This window comes from Microcebus murinus, chromosome 27, assembly GCF_040939455.1.
Source record: "Microcebus murinus isolate Inina chromosome 27, M.murinus_Inina_mat1.0, whole genome shotgun sequence".
Taxonomy (NCBI): domain Eukaryota; kingdom Metazoa; phylum Chordata; class Mammalia; order Primates; family Cheirogaleidae; genus Microcebus; species Microcebus murinus.
In genome coordinates this window covers 10072127-10099494 of record NC_134130.1, presented here as the reverse complement: position 1 = coordinate 10099494, position 27368 = coordinate 10072127, and the positions used below count along the sequence as shown (strand labels likewise).

The following is a 27368-nucleotide window of genomic DNA, read 5'->3' as shown; positions in this document are numbered from 1 at the left end:
CCAAATTTTTGCCAAATCTTACCCCCAATTGCATTTGTCTAGTTTTATGCTGGAAATAATAGCTAACTCAGGAAACTATTCTTAGGCCAAGTTAAAAGACAATGCCAACAATTCACACATGGTTGAGTTATGATTCTGAAAGACTTGGGTGGGGCGGGGAGAAAGATGCTAAGAGTACAAGATTCTGTTTCTGTAGCCATGGAAACATTTACAACAGAAAGTAGTACTTTGAAGCCTTTAAGTTGGATATTTCGAGGACTTTTGGAAAATATGTATAAGCACTTGCCAAACAGTCCAATCAGTCCCTGTTTATCTTTGTGACAAATTAACACATGTTTTTTGTTAGTTTTCATCTACTCTGTTTACTTTAAGAGGTTTATTACTACAGATTACATATAGATTTTACTTGGCATCTATCTGATAGAAAGTAAAGCTATAATTCAAATGGGAAGAATAGTTCTGAAATGTCTTCTCTTGGACACACAGTGACAAAGGTTTTACTTTGATCTTCTTTCAGTTTTTATTCGCTGTTCACAGGGGATGAGACCCTCATCTCTGCCCTTCTGTGCAGAACATCCTGAGCTATTTGGCTGGTCAGCCACAGTCCTGGGCTTTCCAAACTTTCTCTTTGCCCTTTCCTTAAACCCCCACCCCCTTTTAAAAATTATCAGCAATGAACATTATGTTTTGTATTACAGAGTTACATCTCTTCTACCACACTGTAAGCAACTCAGGAGCAGGGACAGTAGTCTCTACCCTGCCTTATAAAACATGGGTATTTAATAAATCTTTGTTGATTGAAAGAATAAGTGAATGAATGATGATGTGGGCTCTTCACTATTTTGATACGACCTTATAAATTTTGAAAAATGTTAGCTGTTAGCCTAATAATGACCTCAAGCAAGTACCCTCGTATATAACATGCACAAATATGTCTGACTTTCAGCCACACAGGACCTAAAAAGATAATGAGATAGTATGACTGCCATAGGCACCTAATCTCACTCACACACACTCTCTTTTATCTCATTTGTATTCTTTTGTCCTTTATCCAAAGCTGGCAAAGTTGCTACAAGGTAAGAAGCATAAACTACGGACAGGCTCCAATATACTGCATCAGTTTCTGCTCTTATACAATTAATTGTAATCACCCAGAACTTTCCTGACAGCTGCAGGAGAAACTTTTTCATTAATTTATTATTCATATTAAAAATCTATTTACAAAAAGGTTTTGAGGAAACATATGACTAAAGGCATATATTAAACAGAACCACTAAAGCAAAAGTAAAAACACTAGAAATCAGTATGAAGGTCAGGGAAAGGAAATAATTATATTAAAAAATCTACCCTAAGAATTATTAGTATCCTTTTTTTGTAGTTAAGGCTAAAAGAAACATTATGGGCTAGCATGCGTATAATAACTGTCTTTAGGAAATCAGCTAGCAAATCTTTATACATGAAATTGAGTAATACAAGAGTCTCTACCCTGCAGATTCTTTAAAATAAATTTTTTCATCAAGTTACTGCTTACTTTAACCATTAATTATCAGCTTAGGGCAAGAAGTTAAATCAAGGATAAGCCAAAGCATTCCTAGAGCAAAAGTAGCACATGGAGTTTGTATGAGTCAGGAATGCAATTTTCTGGTGAGTTAATTTAATGTAAGGATATTCTTAGAGATTGCAGGATGAATACAATTCCTTATGCTGGTAGCCCCCAAAAATGGATAATCATCAGGATAAATCGGGGCCCTAATGATAAGAATCTCTGGGAGTGGACCAGAATCTGCACTTTTAAACAGCACCAACTCTTTCCCACCTGACGCTATGAAGAGTCAGTTGAGGAACAATGCCTTATCTTTCTGAAGCATCGGAGCATGCTTGCACCTCTGCATGAAGACTCATGTTGGGGAAGGACAATATTGATTCTGCCAGTAAGTACGTGACGGTAACGGCTGTTGACGCTATGTTCAACAGTGTCATTTTATAGAGACAGTTTAAGGACAGTTCTTTACTTTTTATAAAAATAATCCATTCCACTTTGTAAGGATACTACTACTCATTAACTCTGCCTTTATAAAGTTATTATGAATTGTTATATTTAGATATTAGTTTCTTCTCACTTTTAAACTTTAAAGTAAAAATATAGATTACTATAACAATAAAATTGCAAATATAACAAAAATAAACTGCAAAGGATATGAAGATACATTGGCCAAATGAACTGGAACTCTGGGGAGGTGACTGATAGCTGAGGATACTGGCTGCACCGTTACTGTCATACATGTGTAGCCTTGGAGAACACGTGGCTATGAAGAACACTGGTTTTTCAGGAATGTATAGTTAATATCAAATTTCAGATACACAGGATGCATGTACACAAACATGCTTCATATATTTTTTTCTTTCTAAGCTGCCAGGCAGCCCCTAGACCTCTTGTAGACTGCTGGTGTGGAAACCACTATTATACAAAGTGGACTGCTCCCTCTCAGAAAGGAGCACGGGTTGGGGCTGGGGCTCTGTGAGCAGGCCCCGCTGTACGCTTCTCTCCACTGTCCTGTGCTCTCTTGATGGATGAAACATGAGCTTATGAACATCCACCCATCCCTCCTCTCACACATGAGCCACGAGTATAATATTCCCAGTCCTAATTTCTTAGAGTAGAAAGACTGATAGGGTCACATGTGACTTACTGTGTACAGAACATTTACGTACAGATTTCTAGATACCTTATGGGAAGAGAGAACAACGAACAAAAGCAAACAAACAAAAAAACCCTTTCACATTGAAACAGAAGATGTGTGTTTGTAGTAATGTGGAATAAAACAGGCATTCCCAAACCTTTCTGGAGCCCAGTGATTACTTGTTGGCTTCCGCTGGGTGAGCCCTATTTATCTCCAAATTGCTTTAAGATGTAAACTTTATTATTAACTTTATGTTAAATTAACATGTATTCTGAGACTTTCTGAGGGACACCACAACAGTCTTTGATCCCATAAGTGAATACTCTTGCTGAGCAGAAAGCCCAGGCAAGAATCACTGTAACCAGAACCAAGCTACAAAATTAGATGCAAAATTTATGTGAGAAGTATTTCATAAACTCAGTTCTTGTACTATTGTTGTTATTATTACATTTTATTTTGTAAAAGCTAATTTAAATTTAAAAATAAGATTTAAAAATTAATTTTAGGAACTAGCAGTCAGAGCCAAAGTGGTCTGACTCTTGTGCTAATGATGAGAGTATGTGCTTTTTAAGTAATTTTTCCTTCTTCAGTTCACTGTCATTATTACTATGCAAATGAGCACAGTCATTTGGACTCAGCCTCCCACCTGGAGACATGGCCAACCTCTCTCGCCCGCTCTGGCCGTCAGCGAGGCCCTGAGCAGCACGCACAGCTCTGCCACAGACTGTCACAGGCCCTGCCCTTGAGTGTTTGAAAACCCCAAGGAAGGGGAGGGTGATATGGGAATCTGGTAGTTTGGATATTGCTGAACTACTTTTAAAATAGATCCTACAAAGTTCATATAAAAGCCAAAAGGAGGAGCTAAACTGGAAATCTTGGCAAAATCGGCTGTTCAGAGGCTAATAGGGCTGGAATGTAAACCCTGGGAGCAATCTGTGGTTTTTGGCCATTTCCTCTTGACCTCTTGAGATTTGTGTGGAAGTTTGGAATAGCCTCTGGGTACACACATGTTTTAATGAAGACTATATTTTCTTGCATAAATGAAACTTTCTTTTTTTTTTTTTTGGTCTGTTTTTAAAATTTATTAACTAGCAATTAGAAACAGCTTCTCTCACCTTTAGTGCTTCCATGCCAGCCTGGATGACGGGCGCAAAAACGGTCTCGTTTTCATTAGAGTCTGCAAACATCTCTGGAATCTGGTCCAACAAACTATAGCAAATGAATGAGCAAAAGATGTCAAACGTTTTGCATATTTGTAATAAACTTCAAGAAATAAATCATTGACACTCAAGCCTAAACACGTATAGTACTTGACAGCCAACACCTATGGGTGAATTTCACAGGCCATTCCTCAGGGAATGATCTGCTAGCTCGGTTTGGCAGCAAAATCTATAAAATGAGTGAAACATTTACAAAATTATACTCTGTAGATATTTATTCTATTCACTACACTACTGATCTCTTAGACTATAAATTCTTAGAACAGTGGCCATATCTTTAGTTATCATCATCACTGAACATATTCATCCATATGTAAGAAATACCTCCCTTGCATTACCTTTACAGCAAAGAGAAAGGATTGATATGGTTTAGTGTGAGTGTTGGTCGACATTAAAAAGACACAGACCAAACATAAATGGCAGAGTTTTATAATCCATGCCTTAAAACCTCCTTGCTAAATGACAAAATGAAACAATATATGATGGAATCAAAACACAATGCAATTAAAAACAGACACCTGATTTGTATTTAGATTATAAAAGAACTTGATATTTACTTGTGAATCACAGATTGGGATTCCTGATAGTTGACAAGGAAACCATCCAACAAAGGAACAAAGACTTCTCCAACATCAGTCACCACCATCATCTGAGGCTGGGCCAAATTACTCTTGACGTTAAAGAAATGGAGAACTTTGTTATATGTGATAAAACCAACTCGAATTGCAGACGTCTCTTCTTGCTCTTCCCTATGAGGAAAAAAAAGTGCTTGAAGTCCTCTTTTTAACTTAGAATGAAAAGGAGGTTTCTAGCTGAAATTCGGTCAGTGTGTGTCTTTTATAAAATACATGGAATACATGTTTAAAGTTTTGGCCTTAATTTCTATTACCAGATACAACTAACAGTGAGTCACAGCAGTAGGGAATAAGGGTTATTACAAAAATAAGTTGATAAAGAAAAAAGTTATCAAAATTCTAGGTAAAAAAAATCAAATAAGTATTATGAAACATTACTCATATTTCTTTAATATATTTATTTTCAATCTGTAGAAAATTAAAAGGGCTTTTTTTTCATGAATAAGCGAGGCTTCTCATATCCTTTATAAACAAAGCTCTCTCAAAAAGTCACCAGAAGGTCAGAAGAACAAATGGAATATCTAAAGCAAGAGACAAGAAAGGCACTTAGATTACTAATAGGAGAGCTGTCTGATTTAAGAAAGGACTTGTTCCTACTGTGTGATCCTTTTCTTACATATCCTAGAGAATCTCAATAAAAAACGGGCTAGAGTTTGAGAACTACATACCATATAAACATAAAATGTAAATATATAAAGTTACATGTATAAATTGACAATGTAATAATGTAATTCTTACTAGGTGACCATTTGTGATGGTCATGGCAAAGCAATACAAGCTCCAAAAACACAACAAAAAGTGGGCTTTTTAAAAGGAATTCCAAAACATATAGAATTCCTGAAAGTATAAAACCATGAATGTTCGTAAGTATATCCAGTTACACATTTGACTGAGTGCATTGTACTGCCGGTCTATTTTTCTCCCCTAAAATAAAACACTTAGACACTACTGAAGCTCTTACTAATTTTCAATGGTGAATATTATAGTGCTCAACGGTGAAATGGTTAAAAAAGCCACAAAAATATGCCATTTTCTTTGACCCTTGGATCAAAGTAAAACTTATTTTGATTAAAAAACAACTTTTTTGAAAATGAACCTGGTTTGCTCAGTTTCTAAATTTTGCACATGGAATAAGGAGTTACTCAAGTACAAAAGAAAGGAAAATGGAAGTATGTAGATGGAAGTATCTCAAGCAAGTTAAATTGCTCATTCCTTTGCAGACTTTCTAATTTCTTTGATGTTTTAGGCTGACAAAGTACTGCCTTTAAACTATGTTTTATTTCTTCTCTATTTCCTTCGCTAAGGGTATTTGTTCATCATTGAGGCCTTGATAAAAGAGTGGGCAGTTTAAATAGATTCATAATACCTTCCTAAAGCACTTAGTAAATGCTTGTATTCTAGATATTTGGCAAAGCCTTCAGAAATGAGAACCCTTATCCTTTGTAACTACACAGACACAACACAGACTTCACCATCCTAAATGGTACGACTTTGTACAACTAACCACTACACTACACACATCCATGCTTTTCCCTTCCTCTTCCTACATATTAGAATCTTACAAGACCAAGTACACATCCTTTTTTCTCTGTGAAACCTCCCCTGATGCTACCAACTAGAAATGATTTCCTCTTCTAAATTCCTATAACTCATTCTCGTTGGGCTCTTAGCACGTGGTGCCTTTTGGTTAACATTTCATGATCTCAACCATAAGCTGATAAAGGCAGAGTCCAAGGCTCACATTCTCTGTCCCCACAAGGCCTAGCCCAGTGTGAGGAAGGACAGGCTTTCCTGAGGATGACCATCATGATGGTGAAACGTTGGATCTGGGATGGCAAATTATAGCCTACGTTGATAAGCCAATCGTACATGTCTCTTCCCAACCCCACTTAGTGATGTCACTTTGATAGTTCAAAATCAGTCTGGCTAGACGTATCGACACCATGGAATGAGTAGGCACTACAAATCCATTCAAGAGACAGTTTACCAGCACACTGCTCGTTAACTCTCATTTCCCAGTAAACCTTTCTTGACATGAGGTGAAAATGCCCAGCAAATCATGAAAGGCTTTAATTCCCCTTAATAGTTAATTTGGAGTCAAGGCAAAAGACGCAAAAGACACAAAGAAAAAATGAAGAAAAATCTGGATTGCTATTTTCCTCTGGATTTGGACATTTTCAAGTGATGGGAAAAGACTAGCCTGGGATTCATAGGGTTCACTTAAAATCTAAAGTAACACTTTTAAAAGCATCTAATCAGAACATCTCACATTATTGCAAAATATTAGTACTTGTCTCCACGGGAACATAATTTTTTAAAAACTTGTTTGAGAAACAAAGAACTATCCTATAAGTCTCTTTAACAGTATAATTGCCTTGTTAAATCCTAATGAGAAGAAAACTAAATCTCAGCCTCTCCTTCAGATGAATTCCACATGAGTTTTGTGAGGTTCCATGAGGGATTTTCATAAACATTGATATGCTTCTGCTCTTCTGCTTGCCAATTACCTTTCTCTCCACACCTGCCCCATCACCACTTTAATGGAATGAATCCAACAGAGCAACACCAGAAACATTAGCAACAAGATGACCAGGAAATTCAAAAATAGAGCATTTTGACCATTTTAGTTACACCAATATTAAAAACAAACAAAACCCCAAAATAACCCAAGAGCTTGTTCTGAACAACAGGTAAAACATTTATAATCTTTTCTTTCCTGTTCCAGAGAAGTCAGAAAAGTCTGGTACTCTTGTGAAGCCAAAGCTATAAATTCAAAGTTAAATAGTAAATAATGGGGCCTCCCTTTTTCAAAAGATGAGCTGAGAGATGAACATACCCTATGATGTTAATCAAGACTTTAGGTGTCTTTAAAAGGGCTATTTGGAATATTACCTGCTTTAGTACAAAAAAGTAAGTTAAATTGATAGCACTCTTTCCATAAAAATAAAGTTATATACATGCACGGCCCAGAATAAATTTCAGGAGAGAAAAAACAACCAGATTTGTTTTAAAAGATATAGGAGAAAAAGGTAGTTGGCTTGAATAAACTCTTTTAAAAGACAGATTTGAATAGTAGCAGAGAATAACCAATAATTTCCTTTTAATTTTTGTTCCTATCTTTTGCCAAAGCTCCCTATGGGAGGTAAAGTTATGATGGCACGTAAGGAAAGAGTGTGATTTCATGACAGTAGGTTATAATCTTCACATCACCACTGTGTTGAAAAGGAGCCAGGGATTGGTGAAGTAACTGTCTATGAAAACAGCTTAGCCTAATTTGAACTGGTTTGAGAAAGACAAAGAGAGAGAGATCATTTCCAGAAATTACAGTAGTTTCTTTTCATATTAATCAGGTTCCAAATTCAGATTTAGAATAAAACCAGCCCTATGAGAGAGTTCTATGATAAAAAATATCATACTTAGCAGAAAAACCCATGCTTCTCAAGTTTCTCTAAGAATGGGGTAAGGGAAAGTACTGTCACAAATAAGTCTGCAGGCCTCAGATGCCTTTCTTATGCCACCACATTCAACTTGCTCCTAGCTCATTCTTCATTTTAGAATTCAGTTTGAAATAGCCTCTGTGTATTTTAAACATCCCCACTGCTTTTCCAAACCATCTTTGAGAATATTATGACTTCAGCTTCACAGATACAAACAAAACCACTCCTGGGAGGTCCGGAGTTTGTTCCTCTGACTCTCACGTGTGCCAAAGCACCAGACCTATGTGAAAAGAGTACAGAAGAGTGGGCACCCACAGATTCACGGAGCCCTGGGGGCCAAAGACAATACCCCCCATCCTTCGAGAAACAACCCTTTCCAGGAGAAAGACTGCTTCTGCTCAGGGAGGTCAGGGGAGGTGGGAGATGTGGAGACCGGTACAGACACCAGGTTACAGATGACATTTCCTACCTAGGCTGTTCCATCTTTTTAAGCATGTCTTCCTCTCATGAAGGATGGCATCTTCTCTGCCTCTGAATCTCCTTAGGAGATGCTAGATCCCCTTCCTAAACAACTAGTTAGCTATGTTTGATATCAGTTTTAGGAGAGGTGATAGAAGAAAAAAAGTAAAAGACACTGCTAAGTATTCCTGACGCTTTTTAAATCTCTCTCTGAAGAGCTTTTATTCATGCCAAAATATTTTTTTCCCTTTATCTTTCAAAAAAAATGTGGTTGTCTTTTCTCCCCTGAAATTTATTTTGGGTTGTGTATATGTACAACTTTATAATTTTTATGCTAAGATTGCCATCAATTTGATTTATATGCAGGTAATATGCCAAACAGCCTTTTTAAAATACAGTCTGAAGTCTTGATTAATGTCTAGGGCATATTCATCTGTTGGCTATTACAATTGGTTTTCTACCTTTCCTTGCAATGCACTGGCCCCTGCCATGGCAAGGACAGTGGGGCACCTTGGGCTAAGGTGCAGGAAGTAGAGGAAGTACAGCAGCAAAGGAGTTGGACAGTGTGTCATTAAGGGCAAAGGGAAATTTGGCTAAAAAGCTACCATCTCTGCCATAAGACAGCAGTTCCGTTTTCTGGCACCCCTGCAAACTCTCTACCGTGCCCAGCAGCTACTATTTTCCACTGGAAAATCAATGCTTTGTAAAGTGAATAACAGATTTCCAAAGTCTTTACCACCAACCACACTGTTGGATTCTTCTTATAATTTATAATGTATTTTGAATGTTTTTTTACCATAGTTTTTCTTTACATTAGTTTCTTTCACTTTGTACAAAAGATCACTCTGATTTTTTAAAGATTCAAAAGAATGGTGCTATTTGATTTATAACTAATTGTCCAATGTCCTTGTTAGCAAAAGGTATCAACTGGTCACTCAGCACTTGTTTTCTGGCCAATAAACTAATTCAGAAATATTTCATAAGTTATAAAAAGAATGGCAGTTCCCTTACTTTGGAAGTTTTTCCAGCACAGTCTTCAGTTCTTCACATATAAGCTTGACGAGTCCATTCTTTATGTTACTATATGAAACATCAATCATGAAGATAAAGGCTGGTGGGTTGGGAGGCTTATTCTTCTATAGGAGGGCAAGCACATAACATAAATAGATGTAATTATACCATAAGTACATTTCATAATCAAATTTAAACACTCATTAGAACATTTGAAAATCATCAGATGTTTCCTTTAATATTTCAGATATAACATCTGTGGAATTAAATCATTTTCTAGAATAGTCTTTGATGCTACAAAAAAGATCAAAGAAGCTGTTTATTTTCTAGGGTATGACCTGGGTCCCACCAGTGAATTAAGCAGTATTATAATATCTAGCAGAGAAGGTTCACTTTTACAAAGCTCCAAAGATTTCATCATCACTTTTGCCAAAGGGGGAGTATGGTACTGTGGCCACCCTTGCTTATCACACCCTGCCTCACAGGACAAAGTAGGTTTGGAGTATTAACAAACTGTGCTAAGAAAGAGTCCATATAATAATTAGTGTCTGTTTTTGAAACTGTAATAGAACTCTGTTAACTTGAATATCACTATTTTCAAATCTCTTCTTTCATTAGCTCTTTCAATTTTAAAGATAGGAAATTATATATGAGAATAATCATTGTATACTTTAAAAAGTTGTACCATATTGTTAAATACTTACCTAATTTCTTACACATATATGGAAAAATTACAATGTTAGGCCTTTATCTGTTAAAAGAATCACTATAACACAAAGCAGATGCTATGAAAATGTTTCCTAGATGTTTGTCTCTTTACTGGCTAGTGTTCAAACAGGTCTTAGGAAGTGACCATTTGGTTGTTTCTTACAAAACACTTAGAAATGAGAGCCAAAGGCAAATAACTTTAGAAATCTACACTAGAGAATTGAGAGTTAAGACCAATTTAATTTTTAACTTTATGATAAATCATAGAAATGTTCTAAAATAAAATTTTAATATTTTAATTATTATAAAATTAGATGATAATGTCTATAAACTATCTTATTGATTCATTCTATAACCACTACAAGGCTAGATATAACATTTTTTTAATAAAAGTCCTTCATTTTAAATAAAAAGAAATTACACGACCTAAAAATCTCAACCTGAAAACTTCATCCCTTTGCCAAATCACAATAATAAAAAAAATGAAGGAACTCTGCTGTCTAGGTGAATAATTTTTATGACAAATCATTCCCACCTGATCTAATTTATAACATAGATATATGCTGATTTAAATAATAATTTCTGTTAATTAAACCAAAACCTCTGTGACAAACCCAAATGTGCCTTATCATGCCTGTATTCTCGCCTAAGTTTGGCATTATCAATTCCCTATTGAATATTTTCCACATCTCCAACCTGTACCTTTCTACAGAAGTACATCACTATAGCTTGTTTTTTATATTGGCAAAATTAATTATCATTCCTCTAAATCACATTCTCTATCACTAACATCACTATGTGCCAACTCAATGACTTGAAAACGTGAAATTAGGTTTTGCTGTTTCTTTTCCTTCAATCACTGAGTTGTCCCATTGTTTTCTTTTTTTTTCCCCCCAGAATGATTCATTCTTTCATGATGTTTTATCCCATCCCTACTCTTAACCATCTGGAAGCTTGTCACCTCATGCCTAGATAATTGTAACAGCGTCATCATTAGTTTCCTTAATCTATTATTCTACCCATTCAATTCGGCTTGCTTTGTCCAGCCAAGCTTAGCAGACGCACTCTAAAAAGATCTGGTTCTCCATGCCACCTTACTAAAATTGCTTTCTTGGAGGTCACTGACAGCCAAATTACAAACCACAATGACTTGAAATAAATCCAGCTCTCATCCTAAATCTCTTCTATCTCTCTGCAACTGTAGACGTGACAAACCACTTTCATTCTCTTAGCTGCCAGGGCGCTGAGGCATCATTTCCTCTCCCATTTTTCTCACTGTTGCTTCTGTTTTTCATTGTCTCGTCTTTCTCCAAAGTATACCTTCTTCTCTCCTCTCACCAAGTTCCAGCACAGAAATCACATTCATTTACTCAGTTTTAACCAGCATCTCTATATAGGCGACTCTTCAAATTCTCTCCTGTCTCTTTTTTGAGCTCAAGGCCAGCATTCCAATTAACTAAAGCACACATCCACATAAGGGTTCTGCCAGCACCTGAGACTCAAAATTCTAGAAATTAAGGCAACATTTCTCCCGCTAGACTGGTCTTTCCTTTTGTAATGAATCTACAAAAAATCATAATCCTTGGCAAGGCGCAGTGGCTCACGCCTGTAATCCTAGCACTCTGGGAGGCCGAGGCAGGCAGATTGTTCGAGGTAAGGAGTTCGAAACCAGCCTGAGCAAGAGCGAGACCCCGTCTCTACTATAAATAGAAAGAAATTAATTGGTCGACTAATACATATAGAAAAAACTAGCCGGGCATGGTGGCACATGCCTGTAGTCCCAGCTACTTGGGAGGCTGAGGCAGGAGGATAGCTTGAGCCCAGGAGTTTGAGGTTGCTGTGAGCTAGGCTGACGCCACGGCACTCACTCTAGCCTGGGCAACAAAGCGAGACTCTGTCTCAAAAAAAAAAAAAAAAAAAATCAAAATCACAATCCTCTAAAATAATCTGGGGTTGAAAACTGACTGTCTCCATGGAACTGTCTATCTCACTTAGCACAACCAGCTAATTGTGAAGGGCTTGTGGCTCTTCTAGTTTCAGTACCTAAATTTAGACCTTCATTTTCTCTCTTTTTTATTAGTTTTAGTTGGTGTAAAGGAAACATAACATCGAAATCACCATCTTACCCATTTTAATTATACAGTTCAGCAGTATCAAGTACATTCACATTGTTGTGCAACCATCACCACCGTCCATCACAAAACTCTTTTTATCTTGCAAAACTGAGACTCTGTACCCATTAAACAACCTCCATTCGCCCTCTCCAACACCTGGCAACCATCTTCCTACTTTCTGTCTCCATGAGTTTGACTACCTTATATGAGTAGAATCATACAATATTTCATTTAGCATAATTGCCTCAACATTCATCCAAGTTGTAGCATGTGTCAGACTTTCCTTCCTTTTTAAGGCTGAATAATATTTCATTGTATGTATAAAGCACATTTTGTTTATCCATTCATCTGTTAATAGACACTTGGTTGCTTCCACCCTTTTGGCTATTGTGAATAATGCTGCTATGAACATGGATGTACAAATATGTTTTTGAGACTCTGCTTTTAATTATTCTGGGTAGACAACCAGAAATGGAATTGCTGGTCATATGGTAATTCTATCTCTAAGTTTTTGAGGAACTGTCATACTACCCTCATTTTCTCCTACTCAGATTACTACACTAACTTCTAATGTACTCTTGCCTCCAATCTCGCTCCTTTCTTTATACAGACTGCTGTCAGAATAAACTAAGGCAAAATACAGAGCACAATACTACCTCCTCAAAGAACAGGAAGTTTACTAAGTCCTCAGAGCCCAGAACAGAGCATGGCACTAAAAAGACTGCTTAGTAGCTGCCAATTGTTTGAGTGAATGAATGCATGGATGGATGGATCGATGGACGGAAAAGTCGTCCTTACCTTTCATTGTCCTCATGGCCCATTGAATTAACATAAGTTCTTCAATGGCCTGGAATTCAAGAATCACCATAATACTCATTTAACAAACACATATAAAAACCTAAGAGGTCAAAGATATGATGTTCGGCCCAGTGGAAAGTAAAAAGATAGACTGTATTCTCAGAACAATTCCCCAGCTTACTTCCCATTATTCCCAATACATATTCTCCTAACAACCTAAGTGTTGCCATTTTCAAGACACCCCATGTTCACAAGTCACAGATTAGTGGGCCTGAGCCAAGAATCTGGCTGGAAACTGTTTTGTTTGGCATCATGTTTCAAAAAATATTTGAATTTGAGTATGTTTTGGGGGAAAGGAGAATTTTCTCTCTAATTCTCCTAGCCTCCACAGCAGGTCCACATGACTCATCTCCAATGCCTGCCCAAGTCCTAAAGAAATCTGACTAAATTTCAATTCCTTTGTGAAATTGTTTCTGCTCACCATTCAGTTCCCCCTTTCCATTTCACATGTTGATACTCTGCTCATGGTTTAACCAGCTCAAGTGTCACTTCCTCTTTGAAGCCTTCCCAACCCTGCTTTTTAATGGCACTAGGTTTATTCTATTCTTACAGCATTTATCATATTTGAGTTTACAGCATAATTATGTATGTTTCTCATCAGACCTATACATGGTGAAGTACCTTGAGAGCAGGCTTATCATCTTGCTAATTTTGGCATCACTCACAGCACACAGACAAGTGCCTTGAGTGCATCCAGGCATCCAATAAATAATTAAGTGAAGAAAGTACATTTTTATTCATGGAAAAAAAAGGCTGACTTGGGAGAAGATTTTGCATTTCGGGTATACTTTATATGCAAATATAGTCCATAAACATAAATAATAAATTCTCAGTCATTTGACAGAGCTGAGGTCTTTTTTTCCCAGGGGAATCCAGGGTGATTTTCTAAAGACTTGCCCACACGTCCACAGTGTTTTGATGGGGAACAGGGGTTCTGTGATCACACAGACATGGCTGTCAGTCTGGCTCCATCACTTTCCAGACAAATGGCCTAAGATGGGCACTTAAGCTCACTAAGCCTCAGTTTCCTCATATAATGGTGGTGCTCACCACATGGATTCACTGTGAGAACTGAATGATACAATATGTAGAAAGAATTTAACAGAGTTTGGCACATACTAAATGTTCAATAAATGTTAATTTTATTATCTAAAATTGACATTAAAATGAATAGGGAAAATGTGATTTTGTAATTCCCCTTTCAGTATGTGTGGTGTTAAACTAAATAAGCTCTTTTTCATTATCCAAATCCCTAAGCCAACTCATTATTACACTTTATTTATATTTTAAATTATAATTAAATTTAAAGATGTATACAGCATATTTATTATGAACCCTACTTGGAACAATAAAAGAAAGATTAAACTTAGAAAAGTTCTTCAAAATGTACGATTTTTATTTGGTTCCTTGCTTGCTGGGTAAGATTTCCCATCAATTAGACTTCTGGAATATTTCCAGATAAGAATATGAAGATACTAAGACTTTTGTTCCCAGAAATAGATTTGACTCTCTGCCTAAGTTTCTACTAAAACAGCATAAAATCAAGATAATGTGGCCTTTTTGGCAAAGAACTAGAAATTCAGGGCATAGTTAGATTTATACTATGTTTGCAAAGATCAGTGAATAAGTTTTCTATCACTAGTTATAATGCTTTAGTATATTTAATTAGAACATTAAATATTTATTATTGCCAATGATTCTCCTTCAACTCTGTCAACAGAAGTTATAAATAAACTATATCCAAAAGTAATTGTACTTTAAGACATGTTTCTTGCCTGAAATAAAGCATTTGTACTAAAAATGTTCCTATATTTCCCCAAATGTTAACATGTGACATTTTAAACTAATAAAGCACTAAGTTTTCTGTAATAACTAGTTCTATGTAATGTAGTGTAAAACAATCATATAAAATAGTAAAATAAATGAAATAAGTTATGTTAACTGAAAAAAATTTCAATATCTAGTCAATTGAAAAAATTCTAGTTAGGAAAAATATTCATTATAATCTATATTCAATATGTACCCTGGTCCCCCAGCAAACATCCAAGAAAGAAATCTGTGAGTCAGAGGCTCTTTTCTGGAAATTAAGCATTCATTTTTAGAAGAGCAAATAGGAAAGTAAGTCAGAATGGCCCTGTTTCTTCAAGTCCATACATGGTGCTTCAGATATAAACTGAAATCTGAGCTGAAACCCAAGAAGATATGATTTTCAAGTCACCAAGGAGTTTTAAAGCCCTGCAAGGTACCCATAATGATGTCATTATCACTGTGACATTGGAGAAGGGAAACAGCCAGTCCTGGGAACAGTAATACATCTGCAAATGTACTCATTCATTCATTCTGCATCTATTGATCAACTGCCCACCTTGGGCCAGATACTGTGGTAAATGTCACAAAGATGACTAGGAGTAGATTTGGGGTCCGAGGATCTCAGAATCTACTCAGAGGGCAGATATGCAAGATTTCAATTCCATGAGGATAACTGCTATAAGAGAGAAACAAGGCCGGGCACGGTGGCTCACGCCTGTAATCCTAGCACTCTGGGAGGCCGAGGCGGGCGGATTGCTCGAGGTTGGGAGTTCAAAACCAGCCTGAGCGAGACCCCGTCTCTACTAAAAATAGAAAGAAATTAATTGACCAACTAAAAATATATATACAAAAAATTAGCCGGGCATGGTGGTGCATGCCTGTAGTCCCAGCTACTTGGGAGCCTGAGGCAGGAGGATCGCTTGAGCCCAGGAGTTTGAGGTTGCTGTGAGCTAGGCTGACGCCACGGCACTCACTCTAGCCTGGGCAACAAAGTGAGACCCTGTCTCAAAAAAAAAAAAAAAAAAAAAAAAAAAGAGAGAAACAGACCAAATTCTATGGAAAAACACAAGTTGTAGTAGATACCTACCATGATGAGGACAGAGAAAGTTTTGTGCGCATACACGCGCACACACCCCCACAATAAAATTTCAGCCAGGCATTACAGAATAAGTAGGAGTTTGTCAGCTGGGGTGTGTATAGATGTGACAGGAAAATGGAAAGACATTCTGGTCAATAGAACATCTCATATAAAGGCACAGTGTTGCCAAAGGGGCTGATGGGTCAGAGAATGTGGTGAAAGTTTTATACAACTGAAGATACAGCTGAGGTGGTAGTTTGGGGTCCAAATAATGAATGGCCTCATAAGGAAAGCTAAACGTTTTTAACTTAATTTTTTAGAAAACAAAGACCCAATGGAGGTTTGTGGGAGGTAGTGGGGGAGTCTCATGGTCACACTTCAGAGCAAGGAAACCAGAGGCCAGGGCAGGGCGCCAGGCTGCTGAGGGGGATCCCAAGTCCAAGGGGGATTCCCAGAGCCTAAACCATCATGGAGTGGATGGCAGTGGAGAAGGGGCACAAAGACATAGCAGTGGTCCTCCTGACCACTTTGGTTGAATTTTTGCCTTGGAAGGGAAGTTTTTCTGAGGTTATTGACAAAACAAGGGAGGCAGAAGCACTGTATAGAATTGTTGTACTAAGAACCTGGGATAGTCTATCTAGCAGGTACATAAAAATTATTTTCTATTTCTGGCACCACATACCAATGTTTGAAAATGATCACTCCAATGGGTGATTTGGTCACTGAATCACGTTGATGACCTGAAGCCCAGATCTGGGTCTTAGGCATTGCTACATCCCATGGTACCACCAAAATGCTCTGTTTGTGAATCAAGAGTAAGTTCTTTACATATGAAAGTTATTCACTCGAATTTGACATCAATGTGTAAACATTTGAGGTCCTGGGAACACTTACTCTGCAGTAATCCAAAGTAGCAACATATTCATAAGATCCCAGGGATAACTCTGGTTTCTCATAGTGGTCCAGTCTTCTTCCAATGTGGTCCAGATGTTGGAAATAGAATGGTGGAACTAAGAAAAACAAAACAGGAAAGGAAATCTTTTGTTTTCATAAACACAGGCAATTAAATAAGGTCTCAAAATTTATTATGGGAAGAAAGGAGTTTAAAAAGAAAGGTATTTTAAAGTTAGAATGTAGTATATTCTAAACATCCACTATTTCAAAAACATGTCTTGGAAAGTACGAGCATTTTCTAAAAAATCCTCTTCACTCTTCTATAAGTTATTGATGACAATGAGCATTTATGACTTAGACCATAGAAAAACATAGAAAAACAGGGATAAAAGTACTAGTGTTTCAAGTTCACAACCCAAATTGAATTGTCTCTATTAAATTACCTTTCTAAAAAGAATTCTGACTTTTCTATTTGAATTTTTAATATACCTAACAAAAATAAACATGAGTTATCTGCACTATATTATTAACTATAATATTTATTATGCTTTAATTAAGAGATGTTTTAAACCATGGGGAGTGTGCACAGTAATATTTTAATGTTTGGGCTTGAGAGTGGAGAGGATGACTGTATTAGGGAAAGACTATGCCGCTGAGATCTCAGCTGAGGAACTCTAATTTGATTCAAATGTCTCAGAAGGTTAGTTCTGGCAAAGACCTGGAAGTCATCCAACAGCACAGGAACACTTATGAGTCACATACTGAACACTTGGACAAATATGGCCTGGTATCTCTGTGAAAATGAACTGCTGGCTTGAGATTAATAGGGCTGCTATTAAATCACTGCCAACACAAGTTATTTAGAAAAACTAGCAATGCTCTGGTTTTAAGCACTTTGTAAAGAACAACATAACCATTTGTAAGAACCACAGAAGTAATGCTTTTTGTTTTTAAACCAACAACTCAGCATTCTTTATTTTCAGTTGTAAAACTGACATGAGGATTACAACAGGACTGTTTTCTTAGGTTGGATTTTTAAAAAATCACTGAGGCTTGACTGTTTTGTGTTTTTACCATATCATGGCCATTTCTTTTAAAACAAGTTTTATAAGGTTCATATGTACATATGGATCTCTGAATTTGGATAAATCAACATCTTGAAAAGATTACAGAAGTGGAAACTGACAGGCTCAGATGAGGTAATAAACTTTGAGGGTCTTAAATTGCTACTTTGTCATTAATGCATTTAGATGAGATACAGGATGCAGCCTTGGCTGTCTTAGAATGTATGTTACAGTAACTGCTATATCATATAACCTATAATTCATCACACCCACGCATCTACATGCAATGTGATTTTTGTCCTTTTACAATTAATTTTATATTCATTAGCATTTAATATTATCTGTCATCTTTTATAAGCCCAAATTCAAGTCACATCATAAATTATGCACTGCCACATGACTGTCTCCCTGCATGCCTCTGACCTAACATTCTCCCCACTGGGCAGTCCCTAGACATTTCGCAGGGAAATCGGAGTGGAACCATGGGACCAAGCCTACAGGCTTCTAACTCCAACAAACGTCTGTCTTTGCTAACTCTAAATGAAGCATGTAGGTGGCAACATAAATCTAAGGGAGTCTGGCTTCCTTGTAGGAACAAATATTTGAGCCCAGTGTGAATAATAATATTGGAAAATGAACATGGCAGCCTCCTAGGAGTGGACACCTAAGGGACCAGACCCTGTTTTGTGGAGATACGAGAAATCCGAGTGGCTTTTCTCTACTAGGAAGTAGCCAGGCCTTTTAAGCTCTGAGCTGACATTTCTGGTGTGAGGCCAGGGAGTCACTGCAAACTGAAGACCCTTGCTGCTCTGTGTGCTGGGTAAATTTCTTGATTCCCTCCCTAAGAAAGCCGAGGGCCTGGGTGAAGACACTGAGGAGCTGGTGGTCTTCATGGAAGACCCCATTCAAACACTTTGGGAGGAGCCTATGTCCTCTCACTTCTATTCCCCCCCCAAACTAAAGCACAGACAATTGAACTGTCACAGGGTTCCCGATCCAGGTCCTAAAATTGAGTGATAGCCAAGGATTTGTTTGCAGAGTTCATCCAGGATGAAAAGTGAAACAACATCTTCCTTGGAAAGGCAGGGAAGGGAGGAGAACTAAGGGAATCTGGCCTCACTGGGACATCTGATTTGCACTGAGTGGAAGCCACAGTTGGTGCAAGGAGAGAGATGTCCCAAGAGGCCCACACCACAGTCTTTGAGAAGAGCCTAGAAGCCAATGATTCAATTCCACAAATTATTTTTAGGAAATGACCAAAGGTCTTCATGAGAAAGACTCACAATGTCAGTCTCTTGCACACTAAGTTGGGTAAAGCCATGGACTTTGTGTGTGAGAAGAGGGCAGGAAAACAAGGAGGCGGGCAGTGTCCTCCCACCAGAGGACGTGCACAGGGCCAAGTGGCCATGAAGACAATGACGTGTGCTAAACACTGTGCCAAGCTTGGATATCATTAGGGAGCAGCCAGCACCCATGGGAGACACAGTTCACAGGCAGACAGTCTTCAGATGTAAATGCCTGCAGGGAAGCATGTCTGCGAAGATAAGGAAGAGAGAAAAGCCTATAGAAAACTTGTATTCTAATAATCATCGCATGGTTCAAAATAAAATCTATAAATGTAAATGAATGTGGGAATGTTCTTAGCCTGAGTATGTGCTTCATTCAACACTAAAGAATTAAAAATATAGAAGTCAGGCATGGTAGCTCATGCCTGCAATTCTAGAACTTGGCAGGATTGCTTGAGGCTAAGAGTTTGGGACCAGACTGGGAAACAAAGTGAGACTCTGTTTCTACAAAAAAAAAAAAAAAAATTAGAGGGGCATGGTGATGCAGAGCATGTGCATGAAGTCCCAGCTACTTAGGAGGCTGAGGCAGGAGGACGGCTTGAGCCCAGGAGTTCAAGCCTGCAGTGAGCTATAATTGTGCCACTGTGCGCCAGCCTGGGTGACAAAGACTCTATCTCTAAAAAAAAAAAAAAAAGGATAAAAAATAAAAGTATAGAGACATGTTATGAATTTCATAAATGTGAGAACACTTTTGGCAAGTTTGCAGTGTTTTTTCAACATTAGTGCATTTATATTGGAATGAAACTGAAAATATAACGAATATAGGAAAGCCCTTTGTAATAATGTTTCTCCTCAAACAAGCCAACATTTATCCAAGTGTTAAAGCCATTAGTTATACCTGAGCTTTTCCTGAATATTGATGAGCTCACATTCAAGAATAACCCTGAGGAAGGACAACAGAGGAAAAGCCTCTTGGGTTTACTCTCCGTAAACAAGAGGTAAAATCTCATTTGTCTTCAACTGAGGCTTTGTGGGAGGAGGTTAAGAAATAAATTTTTCCTCCTACTTTTGAGTTTTCTTTTGTAGGAAAATCACAACTTCCATGTGCTGCTCATGCAGTTACATAAAGCTAAGAGTGGCTTGGATTTTCCTAATGGAGCACATTCTAGTCGATTTCCTTTTAATAAAATTACAAAGAAGAAGGTACGGATATATAGAAAAAATATATCTGTTTTTCCTGAGCTAAGAAGTATATTTTATTTAATAAAAATCTTTCACAAACAGCATTTAAAGGCACCACTTACCGTCATTCACACAGTTGCAAAATCCACACTGATACCTCCTTCCTCCTTCAATGAACTGCATAAAGGGGCACATGTAGGCCTTACACCTGTTGCATCTGACTGGCCCGTTCTCTCCATGATTTACCAAGAAAAGAGGCGTCTATAAGAAGGAAGTAAAATTAAATGAATAGACAGCCATAAGATTTCTAGGTAGTATAATTAAAGTTTGAAAAGTCGTCTAATGGCACTCATTAAGAAACTCTTGGCCTGGCGTGGTGGCTCACGCCTGTAATCCTAGCACTCTGGAAGGCCAAGGTGGGAGGATCCCTTGGACTCAGGAGTTCAAGACCAGCCTGAGTAAGAGCAAGACCTCGTCTCTACTAAAAATAGAAAGAAATTAATTGGCCAACTAAAAACATATAGAAAAAAATTAGCCGAGCATGGTGGTGCATGCCTGTAGTCCCAGCTACTCGGGAAGCTGAGGCAGGAGGATTGCTTGAGCCCAGGAGTTTGAAGTTGCTGTGAGCTAGGCTGACACCATGGCACTCTAGCCCAGGCAACAGAATGAGATGCTGTCTCAAACAAAAAAAAAAACTCTTAACTTTTAGCATTTGTCCCAAGACAGTAAAGATGCCTTCCTTGAGAACACATGAATTTATAGCAACAAAATATGGTCCATGATACCCAAACAAAAATTAATTTAAATTTATATCTCATTTACAGACATATATAAATACATGTATATTTATGTCTACATGTGTATGTATATTCACCAATGTGTATACTTAACTATGCTTATGTTAAAAATGCCCTGGACACCTTGCATCACACATTTTGCTAAATTTGTTCATAGACTATAAAGAAGAGAACTGGGTCTGCTTTTAAAAGCTCCAGTTTGCATAGCAGTATGCTGTTTAGACAGTTCCCTCAAAGTATACAAGATATTTCTTTCAAAATGCAAGTATCTGAAAAAATATGCAATAATGTTGACTTATTTAGGCAAGGAGGTCGATTCTGCTTCTTCTGTTACTGTATCAGATGACAAATGTTTCACAGAGCACTCTCAGAGTGGCTGCTTATGAATTGCCAGAACTGAAAAAATAAATCACTCCATTGCTTCTTCCTTATAAACATATGTCGAAACCATTATACATCTTTTACAGTTTTAAAGCAAAAATGCTCAGCATTACAAGTTCTATTAGAAATAGGATTTCTAGATAGTATAATTATAATTTGAAAAGTCTTCTAATGGCACTCATTAAAACTTTTAGCATTTGTCCCAAGACAGTAACGATGCCTTTCTTGATAACACATGAATTTATGGCAACAAGATGTTGTCTTTGTTTTTCAACTTTTCCGGCTTTTGGAATAAAACCACAAAGATCCTTCTTGTTTTTATAAATCTCCTTAAAGATAACATTTTAAGAAAAGCCTGGGAATTGCAGAGTTTGGCATGTCAATTAAATTTTTCTTTAACAAAAAAGATCTAAAGCAGACTGCTTTTCCGGGGAGGCCCGAAGAGCAGGAGGCAGGTGGGGTGTGGTGGAGCTGTCAGGCCATTTTCTGTTCCAGCCCTAATTAGAAAACCAAGATCCCTCTTCCAGATGTTCAGTGTGAAAACTGATGCCCTGCAGAGGTTTTAGAAATGAGTTGTGAGGTCTCAGAGCAGAAAAAAATAGGTTTAGTAAAAAACATAAAAGAATCAGGGAAAGGCTTAAAAAAAAATTCTAAATCATTCCCCACTGCCTCTGCACTGCCCTCTCCCCCACCTCTTGCCTCAAGGCAGCCAGAAGATGGATTGAATTTTCTTGCTTACAGCCTCTTGTGACCCACAGCATGGGCAAAGCTCTGGTGCCCCCTGGTAGGGCCGTGATGGGGATGAGATGAGTAATGTGTGTGCAGCACAGAGCATTGTGTCTGGCACAAAAAAACTAGAACATCATTTCTAACCAGAACGATCTGTCCTCTCCCAAACCACTCAGCTCAGGACAAAATTTCATAGAAGAGTTATAGGTAGAAGTTGGAGCTCCAGAAGCCTAACTTGTCAGTTACTATAAAATGTTGTTGTAAAAGTGATTGAAGTCCGGGCACGGTGGCTCACGCCTGTAATCCTAGCTCTTGGGAGGCCGAGGCGGGCGGATTGCTCAAGGTCAGGAGTTCAAAACCAGCCTGAGCAAGAGCGAGACCCCGTCTCTACTATAAATAGAAAGAAATTAATTGGCCAACTGGTATATATATAAAAAATTAGCCGGGCATGGTGGCGCATGCCTGTAGTCCCAGCTACTCGGGAGGCTGAGGCCGAAGGATCGCTGGAGCCCAGGAGTTTGAGGTTGCTGTGAGCTAGGCTGAAGCCACGGCACTCACTCTAGCCTGGATAACAAAGCGAGACTCTGTCTCAAAAAAAAAAAATGATTGAGAAGATGGAGAATCTGTCTACCTTTTTCAGGAGATTTTGATACAATCTAGTATCAAAATCACAATGTTCTTTTATACGAACCTTTTGTTTGAAAGATATAAAATGACAAATGTTTATTCTCTTTAGCTGCTATATAGAAATGATCTGAGGGAATAAGAAGGAAGCAAAAAGATGCAGATACAAAAAGAGATTCTACGACAATGAATGGAGAACTACAAGAGTAAAGTGAACGACAACAACAACAAAATGTACTGATCAGGTAGCTCCGTCTGGATCAAAAGTCCAATGAGCCATCGTGCCTGTGGTTATGTTCTGTTCTCAACTGCAACCTTTGAGATCAGTAGATGCTTTCAGAAGTTAAAATAGGGAGAAATTCTGCAATTTGCATTCACTTAGCCAAGTTTACTTTTCTCATCCTTTTATTTTCAAAGAGTTCAAAGGCTACAATAAATTCCCTGAGAGACTTTAGAAACAAAACATGATGCAGTTATTTGCTAGACAACCAGAGGTAATGGAAAGAAATTTGACCTTATGATTACTGATATGATTTGCTCAAAGGCAGGCCCAGCCTAAAATTACTGTGAAATTGTCGGCAACTAGCACCTAAGCATTCCAGTCCTGGCAGATTCAAACTTGCAGAACTGAAAGATGAATGTCTAGCAATAAACTAGAGTCAAGTCATGACTGTATATACACTATTAAATATACTTACAGTTTCCCCTCCAATTTTTACTCTTTTGGAAGTCAGATGATGAATAGGTAAGTAAGGTATTCAGACAATGGAGGCGACAGTAAAGAATGTTAAAAGCTTTTTAACTGTTTACATTTTATTTTCAGGCAACAGGGCAAGGGTTTCTAAATTATACTGGCTTGTTTCATCTCTCTCAGGCCATGCTGAAAACCATCAGAGATTTCCCTTTGCTCCCTCTGGACCTCTGCTTATCTGCCCCGCTGTAGTGAGCATGAGCTCATTCATAGCTAAGCTCACTTTCCTCTCAGCTCAAGCTTAGTGTGTGTAGCTTCTTCAATCAAATTACTTTCCAAAAAATTCCCTAAGCTGTTTTTTCTCACCATTACATTTACTTCAGAAATACTTTGGGGTTTTAAAAATTTTGTTTATAAATGTGCTTAAATCTATGGCTCCTAGTATATCCATGTCTGCTCTTTGTCTTTTGTTCTTCTCCTAAATGGAAATGGGAAAGGACTGAGAGAATGGCTCTAAAAACCCCACCTGGCTGTTCTTGTTCTGGACCTGTGTGGCGTGAGCTAATGCAACATGAAAGTGATAGGGAAGTGAGGAAGGAAGAGGGAGGGGAAAAATCTGCCTCTTTTCCTTGTAGTTTTGGATTAACAGGGGTGTGCCAAATACTATACTGGTACTAATTTTAATTACAGTGCTTTAATTGAATAAAATATGTCTCTTTTGTATGTATATAATACTGTGATCAATTTTGGACCACAAGCAAGAATATCATTCACTGAGAAATTAGGCTCAGTGCTAAAATGATATCAGGAATTAAAAAACAAAATAACCTTAGGTTATTTTCCCATGTAAAAGAAGTTGACATCAATATGTATTAATACCCTCTTAATAACCACTGGTAAAATGTTTGAAATTTTCTTATTTTAATACATTACCAGTTTTCCAAGTATTCCTGCCATTCTGTGCAGTAGGTATTGGGCATACTGCTTGTCTTTGTGGGCTCACGTGTAGTGAGGTAGAAAGATAGCAAACAAACAAGCACACACAAATGCAATTAAAAGAGCAGGGTATGAGAAGAAAGAACACTTGGGAAAACATCATCAACAAAAGCTTTTTTTTAGCTTAGAAAGGCAATGTTAAATTATTCACAGATTGTATTTCCAAAACAAAAGCAGATGCTCAAAGAAAATGAAGCACAATATAGAAAGACCCATCATGAAGAATTTATGTAAAGTTTGTAGGCTATGTATTTTTGTTTTGGCATATATACAATTAATAAAAATCTGAATACATAAACCTGGTTATAGATTTTCTGTTTTAGGAAAGTGATGAATTACAGAAAGCAGATAAATAAATACCAAACCTGGAAAGCAAAAAATACGAAGGTGTTTTTATAATGTATATCCAGTAGGTGGCACTGCGCAACTAGAAATTAAAACAAAGCTGTCCACAGTGCATCAGTAAAATACTGTAGCTAATTAGGTTACATCCATTTCATGTAACTCTAGTAACACTGAACTGAACTTGTTTTTCTTGAAGAAACCTTTGATAATGGTTTGAAAATATTCTGGGTGAAATGAAATAACATGAAACACAAGGCATAAAATTGTACAGAAAGTACAGAATGTACCAATTTACTAAGATAATAGCCAAGAAAAACTTATTGTAAAAGTTTCTAATCCTCTGCTGACTTTTCCCTGACTACATGTGCTGTTGGGATAGGCAGCCACAAAAGACAGCAGGCAGCAACCTAAAGACGGCCTGGAAGCAAAGGGTACCAGGAGATGCAACGCCCCGGCTGCCAGTGTCACCCTGCCGTCTAGGTGTGAAAGAACAGAGCCACAGCCGCACGCGCCAGAGCACTGCAACGAGGAAATGACTTTCCCATTGGACATTAAATCATAGGCAATAGGCTGACAGGAGGTGAGAGGGATTAGCCACACCCTAGACTTCAGGAACACCCTGAATGAGTAACGTTATACTTGCCGATGTCCAGGACACTGCCACGTGACACTGTCCCCATCTCTTCTCTGCTTTTCACATTCGCCCCACGACCCATTTTCCTTACTTTTTAGCATCAGAGTTCATATAAGTTCTAATACATACACACGCACACACACGCAAACTCACTCTTTGACCAGCCACCTCCCCTCTCTTCTAACACTTATTTACTAATTTTGAAAAAAATACTTTCAATCTTCGATGTACACTTCTTCCCCTTTTTCTCTTGTGTTATTTCCTTCATTAGACGTCTCTAGGAAAACAATTAGTGTCCTGAGACTATACAGTTGTCCCCACAGCAATACTTTACGAAGCGCCTGAAGGAAATGCCTCAGCTAAGTAGCTGCTGATCATAGGAGAGAAATTTTTCCTATAGTGGGACCTAACTCAGATGAGAACATTTAAAATGAGAAGACCTGCCAAAATGTGACACAGCCCCCCAGCTTGATAAAGGATCAGATTCAATATCAGGTTATACTCCCCGCAAATCACTGTAAATATACATCTCTGCCAGCAATGATTTCGAATGGTCAATGCCATGTTGACACGTGGCTACTTCTTGGGACTGGAGTGCTGCTTACTTTCTGGAACTATCTCAAGAGGAGGTCAGCTGGTAATTTGGATTAATTGGGGGATATAAGTAGAAGCATGGAAATGGTATGTGAAAAGATAATCCAGAACCTGTGAGGAACAACTATCCTTAAAAATGTTAAACATTCAGACTATTAGGCATGCTGGGAGAGGAACAGAGTCGGGTTTTCCCAGAGGATTATGCCCAGCAGCTGAACTGAAAAGAGAGTCTGTACCAACTGCACATAGTAAAGCCATCTCCATGTGAAGGAGAAGTGAGCAGCAGCTTGTACATGTCTTCTATCTTTAGCTTTACCACAGGTGACATCCCGTCAGCCTGTGTGGCAGAGCAGGCACAGGTCCAGAGGCTACTTCCTGTATCAATGTTATCAGAGAGAAGTACTATTTCGTTTGACTTTTGAAAATCACAAATGTGAAATAAAAAATAATTCCTGAATGCTTTTTAAAAATCATGTCATGTATCTTCTAAAAAGAAACTTGATAATAAGACACTTAGTGTGTTGCATTAATTCTAAGAATATATCTGTATTTTTCAAGAATGTTTTTAGTTGGCTCTTCTTAAGCTAACACTTGGTGTTTTTATATTTCCAGAAAATTATCCTCTTGTTAGATTGAGCATTAGTGGCATTTGAGAAATTATTTTCAATTTTCTTCTTCAACAATGCTACTACAGAGTCTGTAATATTTATTCTGTTACAGCCATATCCACAGCTTATATTAGATTTGAATATCTCTTTAACTTGGAAGTTAGTTCTTGTTTTGGGTTTTTTCTTCCAGCATTTAAAAATCCTGAAAATTTTTACTGATTCAGACCTTTCATAATAAATGTAAGATCATAACTATCATTTGTATGGTGACTTATAGTTTAAAATGTTTACGTGTCTGTAAGATCTCAATTTGATGCTGAGGTGCTAACAGCCCTGGGACATGGAGAATCCCCAATGTTCAGAAGGAATGGAAGGTCTGTGACAGGAAGTGACTTGTGCAATAAATTGCAGAGATGCAGTTGAATTCTTATTCATTTATTCCAATTATTTGCTTTCTCTGTTCTATACATACAAGAAACTGCTAGCAGATTGCTTCTGTAGGAAAAGCATCCAGTTTCAGCAAAAGGCACCAT

At 37.7% G+C, this 27368-nt stretch overlaps 1 protein-coding gene across 1 annotated transcript in view; it reads right to left on the bottom strand.

The window, feature by feature from the left end:
- The window catches only part of SEC24D (SEC24 homolog D, COPII component), a 91337-nt gene that overhangs the window by 23690 nt on the left and 40279 nt on the right, over window positions 1-27368 (bottom strand). Inside the window, exons 9-13 of the mRNA XM_012786385.3 lie at window positions 20559-20697; window positions 16905-17020; window positions 9444-9568; window positions 4459-4650; window positions 3797-3890 (exon numbers count right to left, since the gene is read on the bottom strand). Of these exons, the coding sequence (XP_012641839.2) occupies window positions 3797-3890; window positions 4459-4650; window positions 9444-9568; window positions 16905-17020; window positions 20559-20697 (666 nt within the window). The remainder of the gene's footprint in view (window positions 1-3796; window positions 3891-4458; window positions 4651-9443; window positions 9569-16904; window positions 17021-20558; window positions 20698-27368) is intronic.